Raw genomic sequence first — 19613 nt, 5'->3', positions numbered from 1 at the left:
GATGCCTTTGTGGAGACCTGTCACTACTGCTTGCAGGCAAGGACATGTGTGCAGCCCGTCGGATGTTGTTTGCCGTCATCCATTGGCCATGCTGGGAGAGCAAGAACACGGTTGAACTACAACTCCCATCATCCCTGACCATTGGCTATGCTGGCTGGGGGCTGGTGGGAGTCCAGCAACTTCTAGGCAGCCACCAATTCCCACCCCCCTTTCTGTGTACGCAATACTGAGCTAGGTGGAGTTCTGGTCCAGCTCTGAAAGGCAGCGCCGTATCTGCCATGCTGCGGTATGTCTTGCGCTCATTCCCCCTTGGCCTGTGAGTGCTTTGCCAGCAGCCTTCCTCTCTCACCGCCCTTCTGCTGAGCCCGATACCCCCACGTGCACCAACCTTGCTCCGAGATGGGACCACGCACCATAGGCATCTCTCTTTAAAACAGAGGCAGGAAACTTCCATTTTTTTTCTTAAAGTAGAGATGAGGAGCCGTTCCTGCTCCTTTGCAGCATGCGCTGACTAAATTATGATCCTGGGAGCCGATCCCACTCTCATTTCTTAGGCTGTTCTAAAACATGAAGCCTCTTCTTGATTTATTTCTTTCCCCCCACCCTCAGTCAGCGTTGTTCTGGCAAACCTCTCCCTGACCCCCTTTTTTTAATTTTGCTTGAAACCAGCTGGGTTGGCATGGCATTAACTGAGGCGGGGGGCGTGCCCCATCTTTTGGTACTCAACTAACCTTCCTTTTTCTTTTTTTTGTCCTCTTCTCTTTCTCTTCTCTCTCTCTCCCTCTCTCATTTTGTTTTTCCTTCTCCTAATCTCCTCTTCCTCTTCCTCCTCCTTCCTCTTGCCTCTGCACAGAGCGTCTATACAGCCAGCTTGAGAAAAACTGGCTGCTGGCTAATGAGCTGAAGTTAACCCTGCATGATCTGTGTGACTGAGAAGGGGGTCTCTCCTCTGATCCTGTTTAAAGCCAGCTTTATTTGGCGAGGCGCTGGGGGGGGGGGAGCCTGCCGGACGCAGACTTGAAACCGGAGCGCACACTCTTCCCCCCCTTCCTTTTTTTCTTTTTAAAGACTGGCTGACTTAGGACACTTATTGCAGTTTAATTGGAGCACTTGATGCTTAGCCTTCCTAATGTACTTATTTTTCTAAGCTTTTGTTTTTCTACAAAAGCTGGGTATTACTCACCGCCGGCTTTCTTGGCGCAGTAGGTTGCTAGCACAGGCCTGGTAGAGTGTTCGTCAGCCTTGGGTGTCCCCAAAGCTTGTTTTGGACTACAAAACCCATCATCCACAGCCAGCTTAGCCAATGGCGAAGGATGATGGGCCTTGTAGTCCAGCCACATGCGGGAACCCAAGGTTGACAGTAGTAGCTTCTTCCTGTAGTTGCAGGTTGGGGAATCTGCAGCCCGCTTGGACTCCATTTTTCTCGCTCCCAAGACACCCCAGATTGTTGATTGAAACTGGTGTGAATTGGGGGTGCTCCACATCACCCGGAGGCCCACAGCTTCCCCAGCCCTGCTGTAGAAGACTAGCATAGCCGTGGGGCGTTTTCTTGGCGTGGGGCGGCTCTAGATTTCCCTCCCCACCAGGCAATGCTCCTGTAGCTACTTCTGTTGACGCCCCTTTCTATGACGCGGGTCTTCTGTAGCTCGACGTTCTTTCCTCCTTCTCTCCCTGCTCCCTTTTAGACCTCTCTTGCATGGATTGGCTGACTTGGTTATTTCCAAAAAGTTATCATTTTCTTGTACCAATAAAACCACTGGCCCACTTGGTTTCGTGCCTGGCGTGTACTTTCCCTGCCTGTGCTATTTCTTTTGTTGGATAAATGTTGCTGTCTGGCAGGTATTTTTTTTTAAAAGGTGTGTGTGTGTTTGTGTGTGTGTATGTACGTACGTTTTGTTCCACGGAGGAGATTGGGTAGGTATCAACCTCTGGAGCGACGCCTGGACAGAAGGGGGCACCCTGTCGCTACGGGAACAGTGACCAGAATGGTGTAACCGCGCCGGAAGCGATTGGGACCCTGTTCCACCGTTCAGGGGGAACCCTTTGATGCTTGGTCAAACGGGACATCTGCCTCTGCCATCTCGGGACTCAAGCAGCCAGCCTCAAAAGGCAATTGCCTACTTCATTTATTCTTTTGGCTCTTCCCAACCCACCGTTCTGAAGCTTGGGAATGCACGGCAGCTGCCCACTCTCCTTCCAAAACTGCCAGAAGAGCAGAACTAAACTTGACTCACCTCAGAATTGCACACTTTCATGCTCAGGTTGCACTGTGGCGATAGGTCTGCCTTCTGCCCGTTGTTCGGGTTTTTCGAGATGCCGCGCCCGCCATTGCCACTCTGCTTGCCGGCGTCTCGATCCCGCTGCCCCTACGCAAAAGGGGTCGTGGCTTCCTTGCGGGTGGGGCGGTATCTAGGGAAGCATTCACGTTCCTCCTCGAAATGGGCACGGGGGAGCTTTCAAAAAGTCACGATGCTCCACAGTGTCGCCTCTGCATGTCGTCCATGGCTGCGTCTGTTGGTTTTTTTCCAAAAGGTCTTTTTTAGCTTTGCAGCCCAAGGCATGACAAACGAGGCAATTGCTTGAGCTTGGTTGGAATTTCATATGTATGCCTCTGTGTGTGAGTGAATACTCATTTTCCCGTCAAGTAAAAAAAAGCCCACGTTATGATCAGGATTCTAAAGTTGCACAGGTACGGAAAAAGTCGCAGGGTGGAGCACTGGGTTCACCATCCGATTTTGGGAGCATCTTGGCTTTAATAATAACATAAATGAATAAACCCCCGAGCTGCTCATCCTTAGCGCAGCACTACCAAGATGCATTTGAAAGTTTGGTGCTGTAAATCTCAGGAGGGGCTGGCACACAGGACGACACTCTGCATGTTCATTTGGGAGGTAGCCCCACCACCCTGCTTACACCCTGGGTGAGCGAGGTTCAGTTTACACCTCCAGTCCCTGTGCTGTCATCCCCACAGCCAGAGGCAGGAAGCCCCCGAATGCCGTTTACTTGGAACTGCAGGTGGTGGAAATGTGGTTGAACTAGAGTCCTTCTTGTGGTCCTCCCGGAAGATTCATCTGGTTGGCCACTGTGAGAAGAGGGTGATGGGCTAGAAAGGCCTTTGGCCTGATCCAGCGGAGCTGTTCTTACAAGTAGCAGTCGTGGGGAGGTAGGGGGGTCCCTTGCCTTCATGCCCAGCCTCTGCGGGCTTCCTGGAGGAATCTGATTGGCTGCTGTGAGAACAAGATGTTGGACTCCTTGTGTTCCTAGCATTTAAGCAGCAAGGCTTTGGCCTACCCTGTTCTCCCTTCCCTGCTGTTAACTCAGTCTGGATCAAAAGGGGTCACAAAAACGAGCAGCTAAGCCGCGGGTGGCGCTAAGGGTTAAACCATAGAGCCTAGGACTTGCCGATCAGAAGGTCGGCAGTTTGAATCCCTGCGACAGGGTGAGCTCCCGTTGCTCGGTCCCTGCTCCTGCCAACCTAGCAGTTCGAAAGCACGTCAAAGTGCAAGTAGATAAATAGGTACCGCTCCGGCGGGAAGGTAAATGGTGTTTCCGTGTGCTGCTCTGGTTCGCCAGAAGCGGCTTATTTATGCTGGCCACATGTACGCCGGCTCCCTCGGCCAATAAAGCGAGATGAGCGCCGCAACCTCAGAGTCGGTCACGACTGGACCTAATGGTCAGGGGTCCCTTTACCTTTAAGCCAAAGTTTGGGTGGGGTGGGTGTGTCAAACTGGCTGCATTTTTTCTGGCACGGGGCACACAACAGCTCTGAAAATCGGCAGGCCCGGCTGGATGACAACCAAGCACCTCTGCATGTTGATGGCGAAAGCATAAAATGGAAGCATGAGTGTGGATGGGGTGGGGAGACCTAGCGTTCTGGCTTGGTTGGGGGGCAAACAGAATCAAAAGCTTTTGCGTGGCTGCGTTTGCTGTGAAGGGCACCGCGTTGCTGGGGGGGGGGGTGCACCTTTCTGGGAGGGTGCGAGCTCCCTCTAGGCGCTCCCTCCTGACTCGGCCGCTGACGATCTCTGCTCTTCCTTTCCAGATAAGCTGAAATGCACCAAAGAAGAGCACCTTTGCACGCAACGGATGTTGGACCAGACTCTGCTTGACCTGAACGACATGTAAAAGACCCTGCCCGCCCGCCCACCGGCCTCACCCTGGCTCCCCCACCCACCCACCCCACTGCCTTTTTTTAGCCAATCCAGCGGGCAGCTTCCTGTTGGGCCCAGCTCTTGTCTTAAAAAAAAGAACGAAAGAAAAGTTGACCTCTAACCCTTGAAGGGTCAAAGGTTAACCTTCCAGCTCTCGTTGCCAACTTAACCAAAAGCCTCTGCCAATCCACCTCCCCTCTATCTTCTCTCCAGTCCCTCTGCACCCCCCTAAACAATTATGGGGCCATCAGACTGGGCAGTTGCCAGCAGCATCACGAAACGAAAACCCGGCACGCAACGCAATATTCGGGTGTCTGTGTGTCTGAAATGTACATTCCTTTGCAGTCGTGGGGGGAGAGGGTAATTATTTTGGAGCAGGGAAGTAAAAACGACCCTTGCGAGGAACATCGTTTGTAATTCCTAGGGCTCACAAGCTTGTGCTTGTGGGCTTTTAGAGGTTTGCAATTTCACCTCCTTGACCTGCTTTTTTTTTTCTTGCTGGGTTTTTTGGGGGGGGCAGGGTTTGGTTGGAATGGGACAGGTCTGCAGCCTGTGGAAAGGTTGCAAATGTCCCGCCTGAGCCAGATAAATGAAAAAGCCTCATGAATTTTATTGAGGGGGACGGAAATGTGGCCTCTGTACAAAGAAATCCCTCTTAAAAAATTTTTTTTATGGGGGTGGGGGAGTACCTAGAACTTCTTTGCTTCTGGCAGAGGTGTCCGTGTATGTGTGTGTGTGTGTGTGTTTTGCCAAAATGGTGCAGTCTTAACACACTCTCTTGTGCTTTATAGCTATTTCTAGTTTGGGGAACACAACTATATCAAAATATATCAGGTTTCACGATCCATTTCGCTCTCTAAACATGCACCTAACTCTTTGGCCTTCTCCCCCCTTCAAGCTTCTTACACCTGGTTGCTAAGAGGAGGCTGCTCCCCAGTCTCCTGTAACCAAGAAATCTCTCTTCCCCAGCTAGGCTTAGCTTGCTCTGTGCTTTTTTGAGTAAAAGCTTTTGTAGCTTCTGTGTATGGGTGTGTGAGCCTGAGGAGAGGAGCTCTCTCTTTATCCCAGTGCTCTTCCGGACGCAAGGGGTTGGTTCCCTCCCCTTCTTGAGCCGCAGGATCTTACTGTACTGTCTTAAAACAAAAAAAACTGGATACCAGCCGCCACAAGGCCCTTTGCTGTTTGGAGACTTGATTTATCAAGGTGTGTGGGGTTTATTTTTGCCTTTGTGTAAAAAAAAAGGAGGGGAAGGAGAGAGGAAAGTGTTCATGGTGTGGCGGTCTTTTTTTTTTTTTTTTTAAGCGGCCAGTGTGGAAAAAATGAGGAACCATATCAAGTATTTTGATACTAAAAAACCTTGTCTTTTATTGTCTGATTTTTTTGGGAAATAATAAACAGAAGCATTCCCTCCACTGTTGCAACTTTCTTCTTGTATTTCACAAGGGCCTTGTTAATTTGTTGATATTAATGTGAGGAGTAATTACCAGGAGGGGAAAGAGATGGCTTTACAGGTACAGTGGTACCTTGATGCTCAAACTTAATCCATTCCGGAACTCCGTTCCAAAACCGCGGTGCGCTTTCCCATAGAAAGTAATGCAAAATGGATTAATCCATTCCAGACTTTTAAAAACAACCCCTAAAACAGAAATTTAACATGAATTTTGCTACCTCTACAGTTGTCAGGGGACGCGGGTGGCGCCTAGGGCTTGCCGATCAGAAGTTTGGTGGTTCGAATCCCCACAATGGGGTGAGCTCTCGTTGCTCAGCCCCAGCTCTTGCCAACCTAGCAGTTCGAAAGCACATCAAAGTGCAAGTAGATAATTAGGTACCGCTCTGGCAGGTAGGTAAATGGCGTTTCTGTGCACTGCTCTGGTTCGCCAGAAGCAGCTTAGGTCATGCTGGCCACATGTACGCTGGCTCCATTGGCCAGTGAGGCGAGATGAACGCTGCAACCCCAGAGTCGTCCGCAACTGGACCTAACAGTCAGGGGTCCCTTTACCTTACAGTTGTTCTCTTAATGGTTTTCTTGCCTTTGCTGCTTTTATCCATTTAAGCAATCACACAATCAGTCAATCAGTAGCTGAACTGGGTTCCACACAGTCACAAAAATAAGTCACAAGCCACAGTCACGAAAATGAAAAATCCACACAAGCACATATGCAAAAGAAAAAAAGGAAAAACAAAAGCACCAAATATAAGCTACAAATATCACCTCCGTATTTCATGGGTGCTCTGGACTCAACAGCTGACAGACGTTCTCTCATGCCGCCTCCAAAGAACAGGAAAGTATGTGGCATTATTCTCATACCATACACTAGAGGTTTTCAACCTTCGGTCTACAGCTCCCTTGACCAACTACATTCTTTGCAGCACCCCAATGGGGCTCAGGAGCCCAGTTACACCTGCAGAGCCAGCAGCCTCTCACCCTTTTTTGAACACCCTCCCTTGCAGAGTCTTTCCCCAGCCTCCTTTCCGCTCCCCTCTCCTCGGGAGTTCTCTGGACAACCGCTGCCGCCACCCCTGGTCTCTGAGCTGCCCCCACACACCCCAAAGAGAGGTGCCTCCTTACAGAGGGGCCTGGGAAGCACACCCCTCATCAGCCCCCGAGGCACCATTCGCCTGCAGAGCTTGTAGCCAGGGCTGCTGCAACAAACAGCTGTGCAAGCCTTTCAGACGCAGAGACACAAGAGGGCATCAGAGGAGGAAGAGAAGGAAAGGAACAGAAGCCAGTGTTGCCCGCAGCAACCCTGACCATCATTCAAGGCACCCCAGGGTGCCACGGCACACTGGTTGAAAACCACTCCCATATACACCTTTAATCCTCACAGCCACCTTGTGGAGGTCAGGCTAAGGGAGAAAGTGATTGACAGAAGTCTGCAACCATCTTATCCCTCCAGCGACCATGCATGGAAAGTTAAGAACGGAGTGACAGGCCTAAACAATATTCCACCCATTAAAAAAAAAAAATCTCTGCAGCAGCCCTGTCCTGTGAAAAACAGGCCAGCCGGCCAGCTTCAAGTCCCCATATGTTGTTGGACTACAGCTTCCATCATCATCCCTGAGCACTGGTCCTGCTAGCTAGGGATGATGGGAGTTGTAGTCCAAAAACAGCTGGAGACCCAAGCGTGGGAAACACTGGGTTAGTGGAAACCCTCCTGCCTTCCTTCATTGATTAAACAGGCATGGCCAAACTTTGCCCTCCAGCTGTTTTGGGACTACAACTCCCATCATCCCTAGCTAGCAGGACCAATGGTCTGGGATGATGGGAATTGTAGTCCCAAAACAGCTAGCCGGCCGAGTTTGGCCATGCCTGGATTAAGAGATGACCTCCCTGCAAGCAATGCTGACCACATGATGCCATGCCTCAATTAAGGCTGCAGCCGTCAGAAGCACCTAAATTAGGAACAATGCAAAAATCCTAGCACAGGCTTCGAGTCAAACCCGTAGACTTCCGATACCGGGCTGCGCATGCGCGCAGGCAAGCCCTTTCCCTAGCTAAACAGCAAAACGAGCCAAGAGGTGAGACGGAGCATGCGCAGACCGAGACCGGTGGAGAGGCGGGAAAGGGCAGAGAGACCAAGCGCACGTAATCGAAGGTGTGAGAAAGGTGAGAGCGCGCATGCGCACGGGCAGAACGTCCAGCGTGCTAACAAGGTTCCTAAGAGCCGACGCATGCGCAGAACTAGGGCTCGTGCGAGGCAGAAGGGATCCCGCGGCCATTTTGCGCCGCGGCGGCTTGGGGCTTTTCCGACGATGGGGCCGGGCTGGGCCCCACCAGTAAGGCCGGCCCTTTTCCTGTTTGGCTTGGCGCTTTTGGCGAGGCCGGCCGGCGCCTATAAGCTGAACACGCCGAAAGTGCTGCTGCCCTTCAGCCGGGACAAGCGCGTCCCCTTCGTCCTGGGCGCTGAGGGCGGTTGCTACTCCTGGTGAGGGGCGGGGCCTTGACGAGGGGGCGAGGCTAGGGCGGAGAAAACGTGAGCGTGACAGTGACGTCATGGTGGGCGTGGCCAAGGGAACAGGTTCAACATTTTCATTAAGACCAGAAGAGCTTGTTGGCCGTTTGCAGTCTAATAGCCTGACCTCCTCGCAGTTGCTTTGAAGATAAAATGCTCCGTGTTGGGGTAGGCAGGGGAGAAGGGGAACCATGCTAAGCCGCTTCAAGATCCAGAAAAATAGGAATGTACTCGCAGTGTTTTATTTATTTACATCCTGCCTTTTTCTCCACAAGGAGTTCTATGAGGTTAATCTAGGTAAAAGGTAAAGGGACCCCTGACCATTAGGTCCAGTCGTGGCCTACTCTGGGGTTGTGGCGCTCATCTTGCTTTATTGGCTGAGGGAGCCGGCGAACAGCTTCTGGGTCATGTGGCCAGCATGGCTAAGCCGCTTCTGGCGAACCAGAGCAGCGCACGGAAACGCCGTTTACCTTCCCACTGGAACCTATTTATCTACTTGCACTTTGACGTGCTTTCGAACTGCTAGGTTGGCAGGAGCAGGGACCGAGCAACGGGAGCTCACCCCATCGTGGGGATTCGAACCGCTGACCTTCTGATCGGCAAGTCCTAGGCTCTGTGGTTTAACCCACAGCGCCACCCGTGTCCGTGCTAATCTAAGCCTCAATTATTGCTCATTGAAAACTCTCCATTTTATTCTCCCAACAACCCTGCGAGGTAGGTTAAGCCGAAAGAGGTATCGACACCTAGTCAGCTTCGTGGCTGAGTGGGGTGATTTGAACCCAGGTCTCTTAGCTCCTAGTGCAACACACTAACTGCTGCACCACCAATGGCTCTCATTCCCATGCACCTCATGCTGTAGCAAATGGCAGTGACATGAAAACATAGAACTGATGAGCAAATGATTAATATTGAGATTGATATATTTGCCTTCCCGCAAAAGCACTCAAATCGATGTACCTTTTAAAAAAATTACTGCTTACAAAAGGCACCATCCAAAAAATGAGAGGAGGGAGAGGGAGCTGAGCAAATTTGGGTACTACGTAGTTCTTACATAACTGCTCAAAGGACCCGGTGGAATTGCTGCTGATGGAGACGAAGGGGAGGAGCCAAGTGGCAGGTGGTCCTTGCCACCAAGAAGATGGAGGATTCATTGCTGCCTCAGTTCCACATTTGCATCTCTCTGCTCTTCCTTGAGAGAGGGGCACAGGAGCGTGCAAGCCTTGTCTCATCTGCTCTGCAGGTACTCCACACGCCATGACACAGTCACCATTGATCCAATGTACGAAAATGGGACGGCTTGCTCTCAGAAAGCTTTGTTGACCACCTGCTCTACACAGGCCACAAAGCTGGCTAGCGTTATTTTAGCAGAGGAGACAGGTGAGCTAAAGAAGGGGAATTTTGAAATCGATTTGTTTCTATAGGGGATAGGGTTCTAGGATGCCATTCAAACCTGGGGAATGAAGAACCCCAAACGCTGAGCATGTGCAGAGTGTGCCTTCCTTTTATCACTGAATGAGCAATTTGGGGGCTCAGAAAAGTTTCCCAAACCACAGGGATTGTCCACATCCACCCTTATTCTTCCCCTGTTATGAGACACAGATACAGGATTACATGTGGTGGGTGGGCGACACCCACTTTTGTTCCTCCTCCCAGTGACAGGTCATCTACTGCGTTGCGATGTCATTGTGGATCTGATAGACCATGTTGAGATCATCTCCCGCACTCGAGAGATCTATGTGGAAGACTCCCCACTTGAGCTGAGTGTGAGAGCTCTGGATGCTGAAGGTAATCTTACCAGGGGCAGCCTGTGACACTCGGAACACCTACTGTATATTTTGGAAAGATCTCTGTATGCTCTGCATTTGGAAACCTCTTAAAATATTGTTACCAAATTTTGGACACCATTTTGAATCAAGACTGCAAACTGCACCTTTCAAAACTGCACTGATTTGTTTGTTTGTTTTTTAGAATTCACAAGCAATGCTGGGTGTGAGGCAGCCAGTCATTTATAGCGCATAGCACTCTGTCTACATTATTGTTATTATTCTTAATTACTTTTCTCTCTGGAGTTTATAACCCTTTTGGCCTGCTAGTGGATCTCTTCTTTCGCCTCTTTGACATGACAAGATAGGTCACAGTGCTCTGTTAACTTTTTATTTATGTTGTACGCCTAAAGTTAGCAAGGAGGTGGCTTATTTTATCCACAACAACATAATTCTTCTCTGTATTTCACCTGATGCTTCTGCTCATCTTCACACTCACGTAGTTTTGGAACAAGACCTGTTAGCATCTTCCTCTCTGTTGCCAGCAAGGATCTCAAGGTGAGATAGCTTTGGAGCAAAAGCCAGATCAGGACTATAGCATGGTCAGAGGGTTCAAGCCCTCGCCCCTCATTCTGTGGTCCTGATTCTCCCTCCCCACCCCCGTGTGACTTAAAAACAAAAAACCAGTCATACAAAGCTAAGCTACATGACAGACATCATCACATCGCATCTCCTTTGGCCCTGAGCCTGGGCTCGTTTTTGGATCCTGCCTGTAGGGAACACGTTCAGCAGCTTGGAGGGGTTGGAATTTGAGTGGAGCATCGCCAAGGACGATGAGTTGGAAAACGTGGAGCTCTCGAGCAAAATTAGGTAAGACGGAACCCCAAATGGCCAAGTGTGATTAATAAAATCCTGAGCGACACGGGAGGCTGCGTGTGTGCTCCACTGGGTAGGCTGCTGAAGTTGAGAGATTTCATTCCCTTGCATTCTTGCTTTGAACTCATTACTTCCATCTAAGGAAAGTTGCTCACGGTTGTTAAGTCCTTAGATGCATAAATGTAAGCGGGAGTCCCATATAGCTCATGTCCCCTTCCCTATGTCCTGTAAGAGGGGCATCTAACCTGTTGCTAGATTCCAGTGGCCGCCGCCACCACCCGTCCACTGGCCATGCTGGCTGGGGCTGATGGGTTTGGGGGTCTTAACAGTGGCTGCAGGTTTTTCACCCACCCTATACATTTCACCCTGGTTGTTTATTTACTCTTAATGCAGTGACAGTCCTTTGTTCTCCCAGTAAAAGCCCAGTTTGGTTTCTTTAGGATTTTAAAATACTCTGAGGCAGAATATTCTCCGCCCGACTACGTAGTTGAGATGGAAAGAGAGGAGAAACAAGGAGATAGGATTCTGGTATCAGGGATCAGAACGGGCGCAGCCGTCGTAAAGGTCCGAATACAGGAGCCTGTTTACAAGGTGAGTACTCACTGTGCCCTCCCAGAGGGATGCCAGCAGTGCAAGGCAAGGTCAGGGCCTACCAAAGCTATAGAGGTGACATCCACACCATACATTCAGAGGGCTCTTTGCCACTTTAGCAGTCACCGCTTCCCCCAAAGAATCTGGGAAGCTGTCGTTTGTTAAATAGAGTTATTAGTGTCAGTGTTTGAAAAAGAAAAGGTTCTGCCCTCCTTTTTACTCCTTTGCCTAGTGCTCAGACCTTAGTTGGCACAAAAGAGTCTTTGAGAAATAGTATTCTTGCAGAGTACTGCTGCTTTTATTCTTAAAAAGTCTTCTTCTCCAACCACAACCAACAGCTTTTGCACACACCAAACGCAACCAGCTTTCTACCATCCAACCAACCCAAGACCCAACACTGACATTGATCACTCTATATATGCAGGTACACTTTGGTGAAATGTTGCATGAGTCACTGTAGGCCTCTGACTCATGCTGACTTAGTTCTTTTAGCATTAAAGAAACAGCGGCCAATTTTTAGCCGTGACAATTAGGAGATCATTTGCTGAGCTACGGTTCCCAGAGTAGTTTAACAATATGGGAACTCTGGAAATAGCAGCTCTGTAAGAGGAGCAGAGGTCCTGCTAACAACTGTCAGCATCCTTTTCAAACCAATTCCCAGGGGAATTGCAGGGGGGGGGGTGGACTAGACCCTTGGTGTCCTTTCCAACTCATTCTGTGATTTTAAGAGTGCCTTAAATGTATGGAGTGGAGGTGACAGGCGGCAGTTTTAAATGAGCAGAAAGTGGTCTGGTGGAGCAATCGTTGCTCCTGCACTCTGTGGAGATTAAACCAAAGCAACTATCTTGAATCCCAACCAGGAGAGGGCATATACAGTGGTGCCTCGCAAGACGAAAAGAATCCGTTCTGTGATTCTCTTCGTCTAGCGGTTTTTTCGTCTTGCGAAGCAAGCCCATTGACGGATTAGCGGATTAGCGCTATTAGCGCTTTTAGCGGCTTATCTGCCGATCGGATCAGCTGATAAGCGGCTTAGCAGCTTAGAAAAAGGGGGGGAGGGGAAAAAACCAGCAGGAACTCGCAAGACATTGTCGTCTTGCGAAGCAAGCCCATAGGAAATTCGTTTTGCGAAGCACCTCCAAAACGGAAAACTCTTTCGTCTAGCGAGTTTTCCGTCTTGCGAGGCATTCGTCTTGCGGGGCACCACTGTAATGCAATGGAATCACTCAGTCCTTTTTCAGTTTTGAAAGAGTCTTAAAGTAAAACGACTGCAAAGCATAATATATATTTCTTTATGTTTACATTTCTCTCTGCGTGCCTCTGGTGGTGGTTTCTCAATCTTCCAGAAAGTTGCTGCTGCCCTGGTGCGCCTGCTGGTTTTGGAGAACATATTCTTAATCCCTTCCTATGACGTCTACCTGCTGGTCGGAGCCTACATTAAGTACAAAGTTGGCAAAATAGTTCAGGGAAAGATCACAGGTACATTCCTAATCTTCTGGGTGACTCGATGCATAATTTAGTCTCCTGGCTGTGAAATTCTACACCAGTGTCAGAAACTCTCACTATTCTAGGCACATTTTGCGACAGGGAATGTCATTAGCGTGAACAGTTTCTGAGCTCTGAGTGCAGTACTGCACCCAAGATTTCAGATTAAAACTGCAGAGTGGAAGGAATAAGGACCTTTTTCAGCCTCCTCACTTCCAGCTACTCTCTGAAGACTGGAGAAGAATATTAGGGGGGGGGATGGGCAGGGGAAGGACTAGACCATGTGAAAAATGAACATACAGTGGTGCCCCGCAAGACGAATGCCTCGCAAGACGGAAAACTCGCTAGACGAAAGAGTTTTCCGTTTTGGAGATGCTTCGCAAAACGAATTTCCTATGGGCTTGCTTCGCAAGACGACAATGTCTTGCGAGTTCCTGCTGTTGTTTTTTTCCTCCCCCCCTTTTTCTAAGCCGCTTATCAGCTGATCCGATCAGCAGATAAGCCGCTAATCCGCTAATCCGTCAATGGGCTTGCTTCGCAAGACGAAAAAACCGCTAGACGAAGAGAATCACAGAACGGATTCTTTTCGTCTTGCGAGGCACCACTGTAATATTTTAGCTGCAGTTCATTCATTTTCAGCTTTGCATTCTTGTTATAAAAATAGCATGCCTAGACATAATAATAATAATAATAATAATAATAATAATAATAATAATAATAATAATAATAATAATAATAATAATTTATTTATACCCCGCCCATCTGGCTGAGTATCCCCAGCCACTCTGGGCGGCTCCCAATCAAGTGTTAAAAACAGTACAGCATTAAATATAAAAAACTTCCCTGAACAGGGCTGCCTTCAGATGTCTTTTAAAGATAGGATAGCTGCTTATTTCCTTCACATCTGAAGGGAAAGTGTTTCACAGGGTGGGTGCCACTACCGAGAAGGCCCTCTGCCTGGTTCCCTGTAACCTCACTTCTCGCAATGAGGGAACTGCCAGAAGGCCCTCGGCGCTGGACCTCAGTGTCCGGGCTGGACGATGGGGGTGGAGACACTCCTTCAGGTATACTGGACCGAGGCCATTTAGAGATTTGAAGGTCAGCACCAACACTTTGAATTGTGCTCAGAAACGTACTGGGAGCCAATGCAGATCTCTCAGGACCGGTGTTATGTGGTCCCGGTGGCCACTCCCAGTCACCAGTCTAGCTGCCGCATTCTGGATTAATTGCAGTTTCCGGGTCACCTTCAAAGGTAGCCCCATGTGGGAGCGCATTGCAGTAGTCCAAGCGGGAGATAACTAGAGCATGCACCACTCTGGCAAGACATAACCTAGGTTTAAGGTGCCGTTTAGCTCCTAGCTTTCACACCTCAGTTTCTAACACTGATGCTTACTCAGAAGTGAGCCCCACAGTGTTTGGTGAAGTTCAATCACTAGTAAGGGTGGTTTGGTTGAAGGATACGTACCAGTGGTGGCAGATCTGCCATCCTCCAGACTTTATTGGACTACAGCTCCTACATCTAACTATTAGTTTTGGCCTATAATGCCTTTCCCAGCTTCAGTTCTTTTATTGAGTTGGAAAATTGAATCATACTTACTATGAATAGCACTGAAGCCAAAGGCAATACTTGATCACTGCCCTGACATCCCTGCCGGATTGGGGTGGGAGAGGGAGGCTGTGTAAAGAACACACCTGAGCGCAGCAGCTATGGCTGGGAATAACTGACTGAGCTTGGCCGGCCCTTTATCTCCGCAGAGGTGCAATTGCCTCTTGAGCATTATGAGCTGGAGCTACAAGATGCAGTGAAGGCGCCTAACGCTTCTGGCCTCCCCGTGGCCAAACTGGATGCAAAGACAGCTACCATCACCGCCATTCAGCTGGGACAGGTTAACCTGGTCTTAGTCCATAAAAGTATCCTTAAAGAACTTAGACCGGGCTGCAGTTCGCTGTTTCTTTTCTTTTAATTTTTATCATTTTCCAATTTTGCAACAATCAAATTATTTAACGAAACAAAAAATGCACATCAAATTCACTCCCCCCCCACCCCCATCTGTGGTTCCTTTAATTTTCTCTTTACTACTGCATATCTAAATTAATTCCTTAATGGTTTATTTTCTCTTTTAAAAAATCCTTTATTTGCCTTTACTGCTCATTTTATATAGCCCCGCTAACGTTTTAAGTTGCTTACAATAATTTTTCAAATGTTCAACAAACTTTCCCCAGTCTTTGTTAAAGGTTATTTCTTCCTGGTTCCTTATTCTTCTGTCAGTTTACCCATCTCAGACTACTCCCATCAGTTTTATCTGCCAGTCCTCCTTGGTTGGAGCTGCTGCTTCTTTCCATTTCTGTGCATAAATCATCTGGGCAGCCGTCGTTGCAAACAAAACATCCTCCCCCCCCCCCGCCCCAGTCTTTGGGTACCTCCTGACCTATTATTCCTAAGCAACTAGCTGTTTCGGTGTTCCCTGACGCATGACCCCTGAAATCCTGAGGCATGCCTGAATAGCTTCCAGGAGGCTAAGCACACGCACTTTTCATTGTTGCACAAGGGCTCATGCACTAGCGGTGTGTGTGTGTGTGTGTGAAATGTTGTGTAACAGAGGACTCCCAGCACAACAGCTGCACCAGCAGAAACTCATCGTGCAAGAATTATGGGAGCTATAGTTTGTTGAGTGTGCTAAGAGTGGTTAGGAGATCCCCCCTCCCCTTATTCCCCCCACAGAGCTTTAATTCTCCGAGTTCCCTGTGAAAGAGGGATTGAGCGTTAAACCACTTGGGGAATTGTAGCTCTGTGAGGGGAATAGGGGCCTCCTAACAACTCTCAGCTGCCCTGATAAATGACGACTCCCAGAATCTTTGGGAGAAGCCGCCATGACTGTCAAAAGTAGCATCACGGGGCTTTAAATGCACGGTGTGAATGTGGCCACAGTTGTTGGCAACCTGCTAATACATTCTCTTGTGCAGGCTTCCTCAAACTCGACCCTCCAGATGTTTTTTGGCCTACAACTCCCATGATCCCTAGCTAGCAGGACCAGTGGTCAGGGATGATGGGAATTGTAGTCTCAAAACATCTGGAGGGCCGAGGTTGAAGAAGCCTGCTCTTGTGCAACAATATTCTACTGGGGCAAAACATTTCACCAGCAGAACAAGCATACTGCTAAGTGGTTTCTGTGTAGCGCCATATAGGATCCAACCCCGTGTTTAATGTGAAACATCCTCTTTCTTATACTGAAGTTCTCACCCTGGGCCAGCAGGGGGATAGTGTAGAGAGTTTTCACTCAGGTCCACATATGCAAATAAGGGATTGAAAGTGACATTCAGTGATAGTTACAGAAAGTTGTTACAGTTGTGTTGTACTGGAGCTCTATATAAGCAGGCTTGCTGAACCCTTCAGTTCAGTTCTTTTCTGGCCTGTGAATAAACAAGAGCTGTTTAAAGAATCGCTGTGTCGTCTGATATGTTCACCCACAACTTAACACTCTGCCCTTTTCATCCTCCTCTCAATTTATGATGAGGCCGAATTCCTTACCGAAGAAATTAAGATATCCACATGCGAGCCTCCTCTGGACTTCCCAACTGCAGCATATACGTTGTGGAGCCTGGATATTTAGGTAAACAGTCCCTCCCGCATCTCCATGCAGAGTTTTGACTATACGCACTTGGGCTTTTTCCTAAGGAAGAGGGTGATGTGGGTGACAGTGGCGATGTGCATCTGGCCTCGCCTCCAAAGCTGAACGAACCATAATTCCCAGGATGTGCTTTCGAGGTATGGTTGCTGTGCAGCCTGTAACTCCCTTTGCAGCCATCCCGTTGGGGAATTTATCTCCTGTACCTTTTCTGGTCAGCACGGAGCTGGATTCTATCACTCTGGGGAGGGAGGGAACCTAGAAGAGGTCCTGCCTCGGGCGGTGAAGGCTGGTGCCCGTTGCCACTGGTAGGACTTGAGGCAGAGACCTATAATAGGTGGAGACAGAGCAAATGATAGGTGAAGCCAACTAGCCTCTTGTTTTGCCCCCTGCTGAAAAGTGAAGGGCAAAGCTGAGGCTAAGGGGGAAGAGGAAGCCAACAACCCCCTGGGCTAGTCGTAAGAAAGACGACTGAGTTGTCTAAGGTTGAGGTTCTCAGGAAGAGAAGGCCAACAAGGGAGCCAAGTATGGGCAACGTCCAGTGAACACGATGCCGGGTCCCCCAGCCGCTAAATGTGAAACTTAGGATCATGCAGTATGTTTCCTTTGCCTCATCTTACAGAAATGCTTTTCGTTTGGCTTCCGTTGTGCAACTGATTGCAGGTTTCACTGTCCAGCCCGGCAACAGGTGGATCCTAGAAGTGAAGCGAGAGTATACCATCACAGTCGAAGTGTATGACAAATCGAGCACCAAGATCTACCCGTCCGATGTGAGTAGGTGTCAGCTTGGGAAAGAAGCTCAAAGATCTCTCCCAAATGCCAGCATTAACTTGCAATGAGATCCTGTGCATGTTATGTCTGAAATCACACCCACCCCAAATTCCAGAGTAAAAGTTCACAGGATTGCAGCCTTAAAGTGTCATCCAGTATAGACATATTTGGGGTAAGCCCCACGAAATTCAGTGGGACTTAATTCTGAGGAACACGCATAGGACTGAGGGGTTTCGTGGCACATAGTGAAACTATGGAACTCACTCCCATTGGAGTTCATTGGCTCCCAGTCCGTTTCTGAGCACAATTCAAAGTGTTGCTGCTGACCTTTAAAGCCCTAAACAGCCTTGGCCCAGTATACCTGAAGGAGTGTCTCCACCCCCATCGTTCAGCCCGGACACTGAGGTCCAGCGCCGAGGGCCTTCTGGCAGTTCCCTCGCTGTGAGAAGTGAGGTTACAAGGAACCAGGCAGAGGGCCTTCTCGGTAGTGGCGCCTGCCCTGTGGAACACCCTCCCAGCAGATGTCAAGGCAATAAGCAACTATTTTACTTTTAAAAGTCAACTGAGGGCGGCCCTATTTAGGGAAGTTTTTAATGTTTGATGCTGTATTGTTTTTAATATTTGGTTGGAAGCCGCCCAGAGTGGCTGGGGAAAGCCAGCCAGATGGGTGGGGTATAAATAAATAAATAACAACAACAACAACAACAACAACAACAACAATAATTGTTGTTATTATTATTATTATTATTATTATTATTATTATTATTTCCACCGAGCTAGATGACTTTAAAAGAGGATTAGAGAAAATCATGGAGGACAAGGCTGTCAATGGGTGCTTGGCCAGTGTGGTGTAGTGGTTAAGAGCGGTAGTCTCGTAATCTGGGGAACCGGGTTCGATTCCCTGCTCCTCCACATGCAGCTGCTGGGTGACCTTGGGCCAGTCACACTTCTTTGAAGTCTCTCAGCCTCACTCACCTCACAGAGTGTTTGTTGTGGGGGAGGAAGGGAAAGGAGAATGTTAGCCGCTTTGAGACTCCTTCCGGTAGTGATAAAGCGGGATATCAAATTCAAACTCTTCTTCTTGGCATGATGGCTGTGCCGTGCCTCTGCAGTCAGGGGGATTAATGCTTCTGAATCCCAGTTGCTAAAAACTGCAAGAGCGGAGAGAATGCTTTTGTGGCCAATCCTGCTTGTGGAGTTCACACTGAAGCATCTGGTCGGCCACTGTGAGAACAGGATGTTGGATTAGACGGGCTTTTGTGGCCAATCCTGCTTGTGGAGTTCACACTGAAGCATCTGGTCGGCCACTGTGAGAACAGGATGTTGGATTAGACGGGCCACTGGCCTGTCTGTGTTAGGTCTACTAAAAACAACAAGAGTCTTTAAAAATTGGATGCAGGCACTGAAGAATTTGAAAACACCTTTCCAGCCTTGTAGGTTTCCTTGGAGTCAACTTCGAGGACACAATGATTCTGTCGATCTGTGACCTTTTTGCTGTGATTCTGATAAAGTGTTCGATGTCACGCTGTCCTTTCTTCTGACAACATTTCCTCCCCATCCCTTGACTTCCAGAATCTTCGAATAACTCACCAGTTCCCCCAAGAATACTTTCAAGAGTTTATATCTTCAGTGAACGGCTCCTACCACGTAGTTCAGGTTTTGAAGGATGGCGTCACCGTCATTGAAGCCGCGCTGGTGTCTGTTCTCCTCCAGGTAAAAGAAAAGCTCCTCCATCGTAGTAGCATATGGATATTCTCTGGCCTGGATTTATGGGTTTGCAATAATATAATAATAGTAGGTCTCAACATTGGATGCTGGCTAGGAATTTGAGATATTTTGCTAGCCCTGCAGGCTTCAATGTTTATTCCTTGTTATGTACATCTTTTTTGTTTTTCTTTTAAGACTGAAAATTCAGGTCAATCATTCCTCCCTTTCCTTCAGAGTGGTTCAGAAGATTTATTAAAGCCGCCCATCAGCCACAAGCAGGAAGTGAAGGTTTACCTTCCCATCACGCTGACGCCCTCCTTCTTGGCATTCCCACACCACCCACTGGACGTCTTGTACCGGTACAGAGTTCAGGTGAAGTTGACCAAGACCTGGGGAGATAAATCCCCTAGAATGCCCTTTATTCTCAGTGCGGTACAAATGTTTGCAACCATCTGCCACAGGGAAGATGGCACCCATTCCCTCCACCATTTTGACCTACTTATGCCTTCAGAGCTTCCAGTGACAAAACCCTAAAGCAATAGGTTGTGTATGACAACACAGCTTCCCTTTGCTCTCCTCCCGAGCATCTAACACAACACAGAAGGGTTGTTAAGAGCCAAATGAAACATGATCATTTTGACAACGTCTGGTTCCCTCATATCAGCTGCATAGACAGAAGTGAAGTCACTGTCA

General features: G+C 48.7%; 2 protein-coding genes across 18 annotated transcripts in view; both read left to right on the top strand.

Moving 5' to 3' along the window:
- TPM3 (tropomyosin 3) overlaps nucleotides 1–5563 on the top strand; it is a gene marked incomplete at its 3' end in the record, with an annotated part of 75485 nt that extends 69922 nt beyond the window's left edge. For 8 of the 15 annotated variants that reach the window (XR_014519580.1, XR_014519581.1, XR_014519582.1 and 5 more), the window contains 2 exons: nucleotides 854–2109; nucleotides 4043–5563. Coding sequence is in view for 7 of the 15 variants with exons in the window: in XM_083477350.1 (XP_083333476.1) it covers nucleotides 4043–4125 (83 nt within the window). The remainder of the gene's footprint in view (nucleotides 1–853; nucleotides 2110–4042) is intronic. The other 7 variants (XM_083477350.1, XM_083477349.1, XM_083477347.1 and 4 more) reach the window with 1 other exon arrangement.
- Nucleotides 5564–7832: 2269 nt separating this feature from the next.
- NUP210L (nucleoporin 210 like) overlaps nucleotides 7833–19613 on the top strand; it is a 51826-nt gene continuing 40045 nt past the window's right edge. For 2 of the 3 annotated variants that reach the window (XR_014519564.1, XM_083476920.1), the window contains exons 1-11: nucleotides 7833–8077; nucleotides 9345–9481; nucleotides 9758–9889; nucleotides 10644–10737; nucleotides 11184–11334; nucleotides 12678–12810; nucleotides 14572–14727; nucleotides 16359–16427; nucleotides 17106–17212; nucleotides 18786–18926; nucleotides 19155–19292. Coding sequence is in view for 2 of the 3 variants with exons in the window: in XM_083476920.1 (XP_083333046.1) it covers nucleotides 7905–8077; nucleotides 9345–9481; nucleotides 9758–9889; nucleotides 10644–10737; nucleotides 11184–11334; nucleotides 12678–12810; nucleotides 14572–14727; nucleotides 16359–16427; nucleotides 17106–17212; nucleotides 18786–18926; nucleotides 19155–19292 (1431 nt within the window). In the remaining variant the exon portion in view is untranslated. Of the gene's footprint in view, nucleotides 8078–8135; nucleotides 8273–9344; nucleotides 9482–9757; nucleotides 9890–10643; nucleotides 10738–11183; nucleotides 11335–12677; nucleotides 12811–14571; nucleotides 14728–16358; nucleotides 16428–17105; nucleotides 17213–18785; nucleotides 18927–19154; nucleotides 19293–19613 lie in introns of those variants that run through there. The other variant, XM_083476921.1, reaches the window with a different exon arrangement.

The sequence above is a fragment of the Podarcis liolepis genome (assembly GCF_965112155.1).
Source record: "Podarcis liolepis genome assembly, chromosome: 15".
NCBI classification, from domain to species: Eukaryota; Metazoa; Chordata; class Lepidosauria; order Squamata; family Lacertidae; genus Podarcis; species Podarcis liolepis.
The sequence above is the reverse complement of the archived record's forward strand: the minus strand, read 5'-3'. Positions and strand labels throughout refer to the sequence as shown.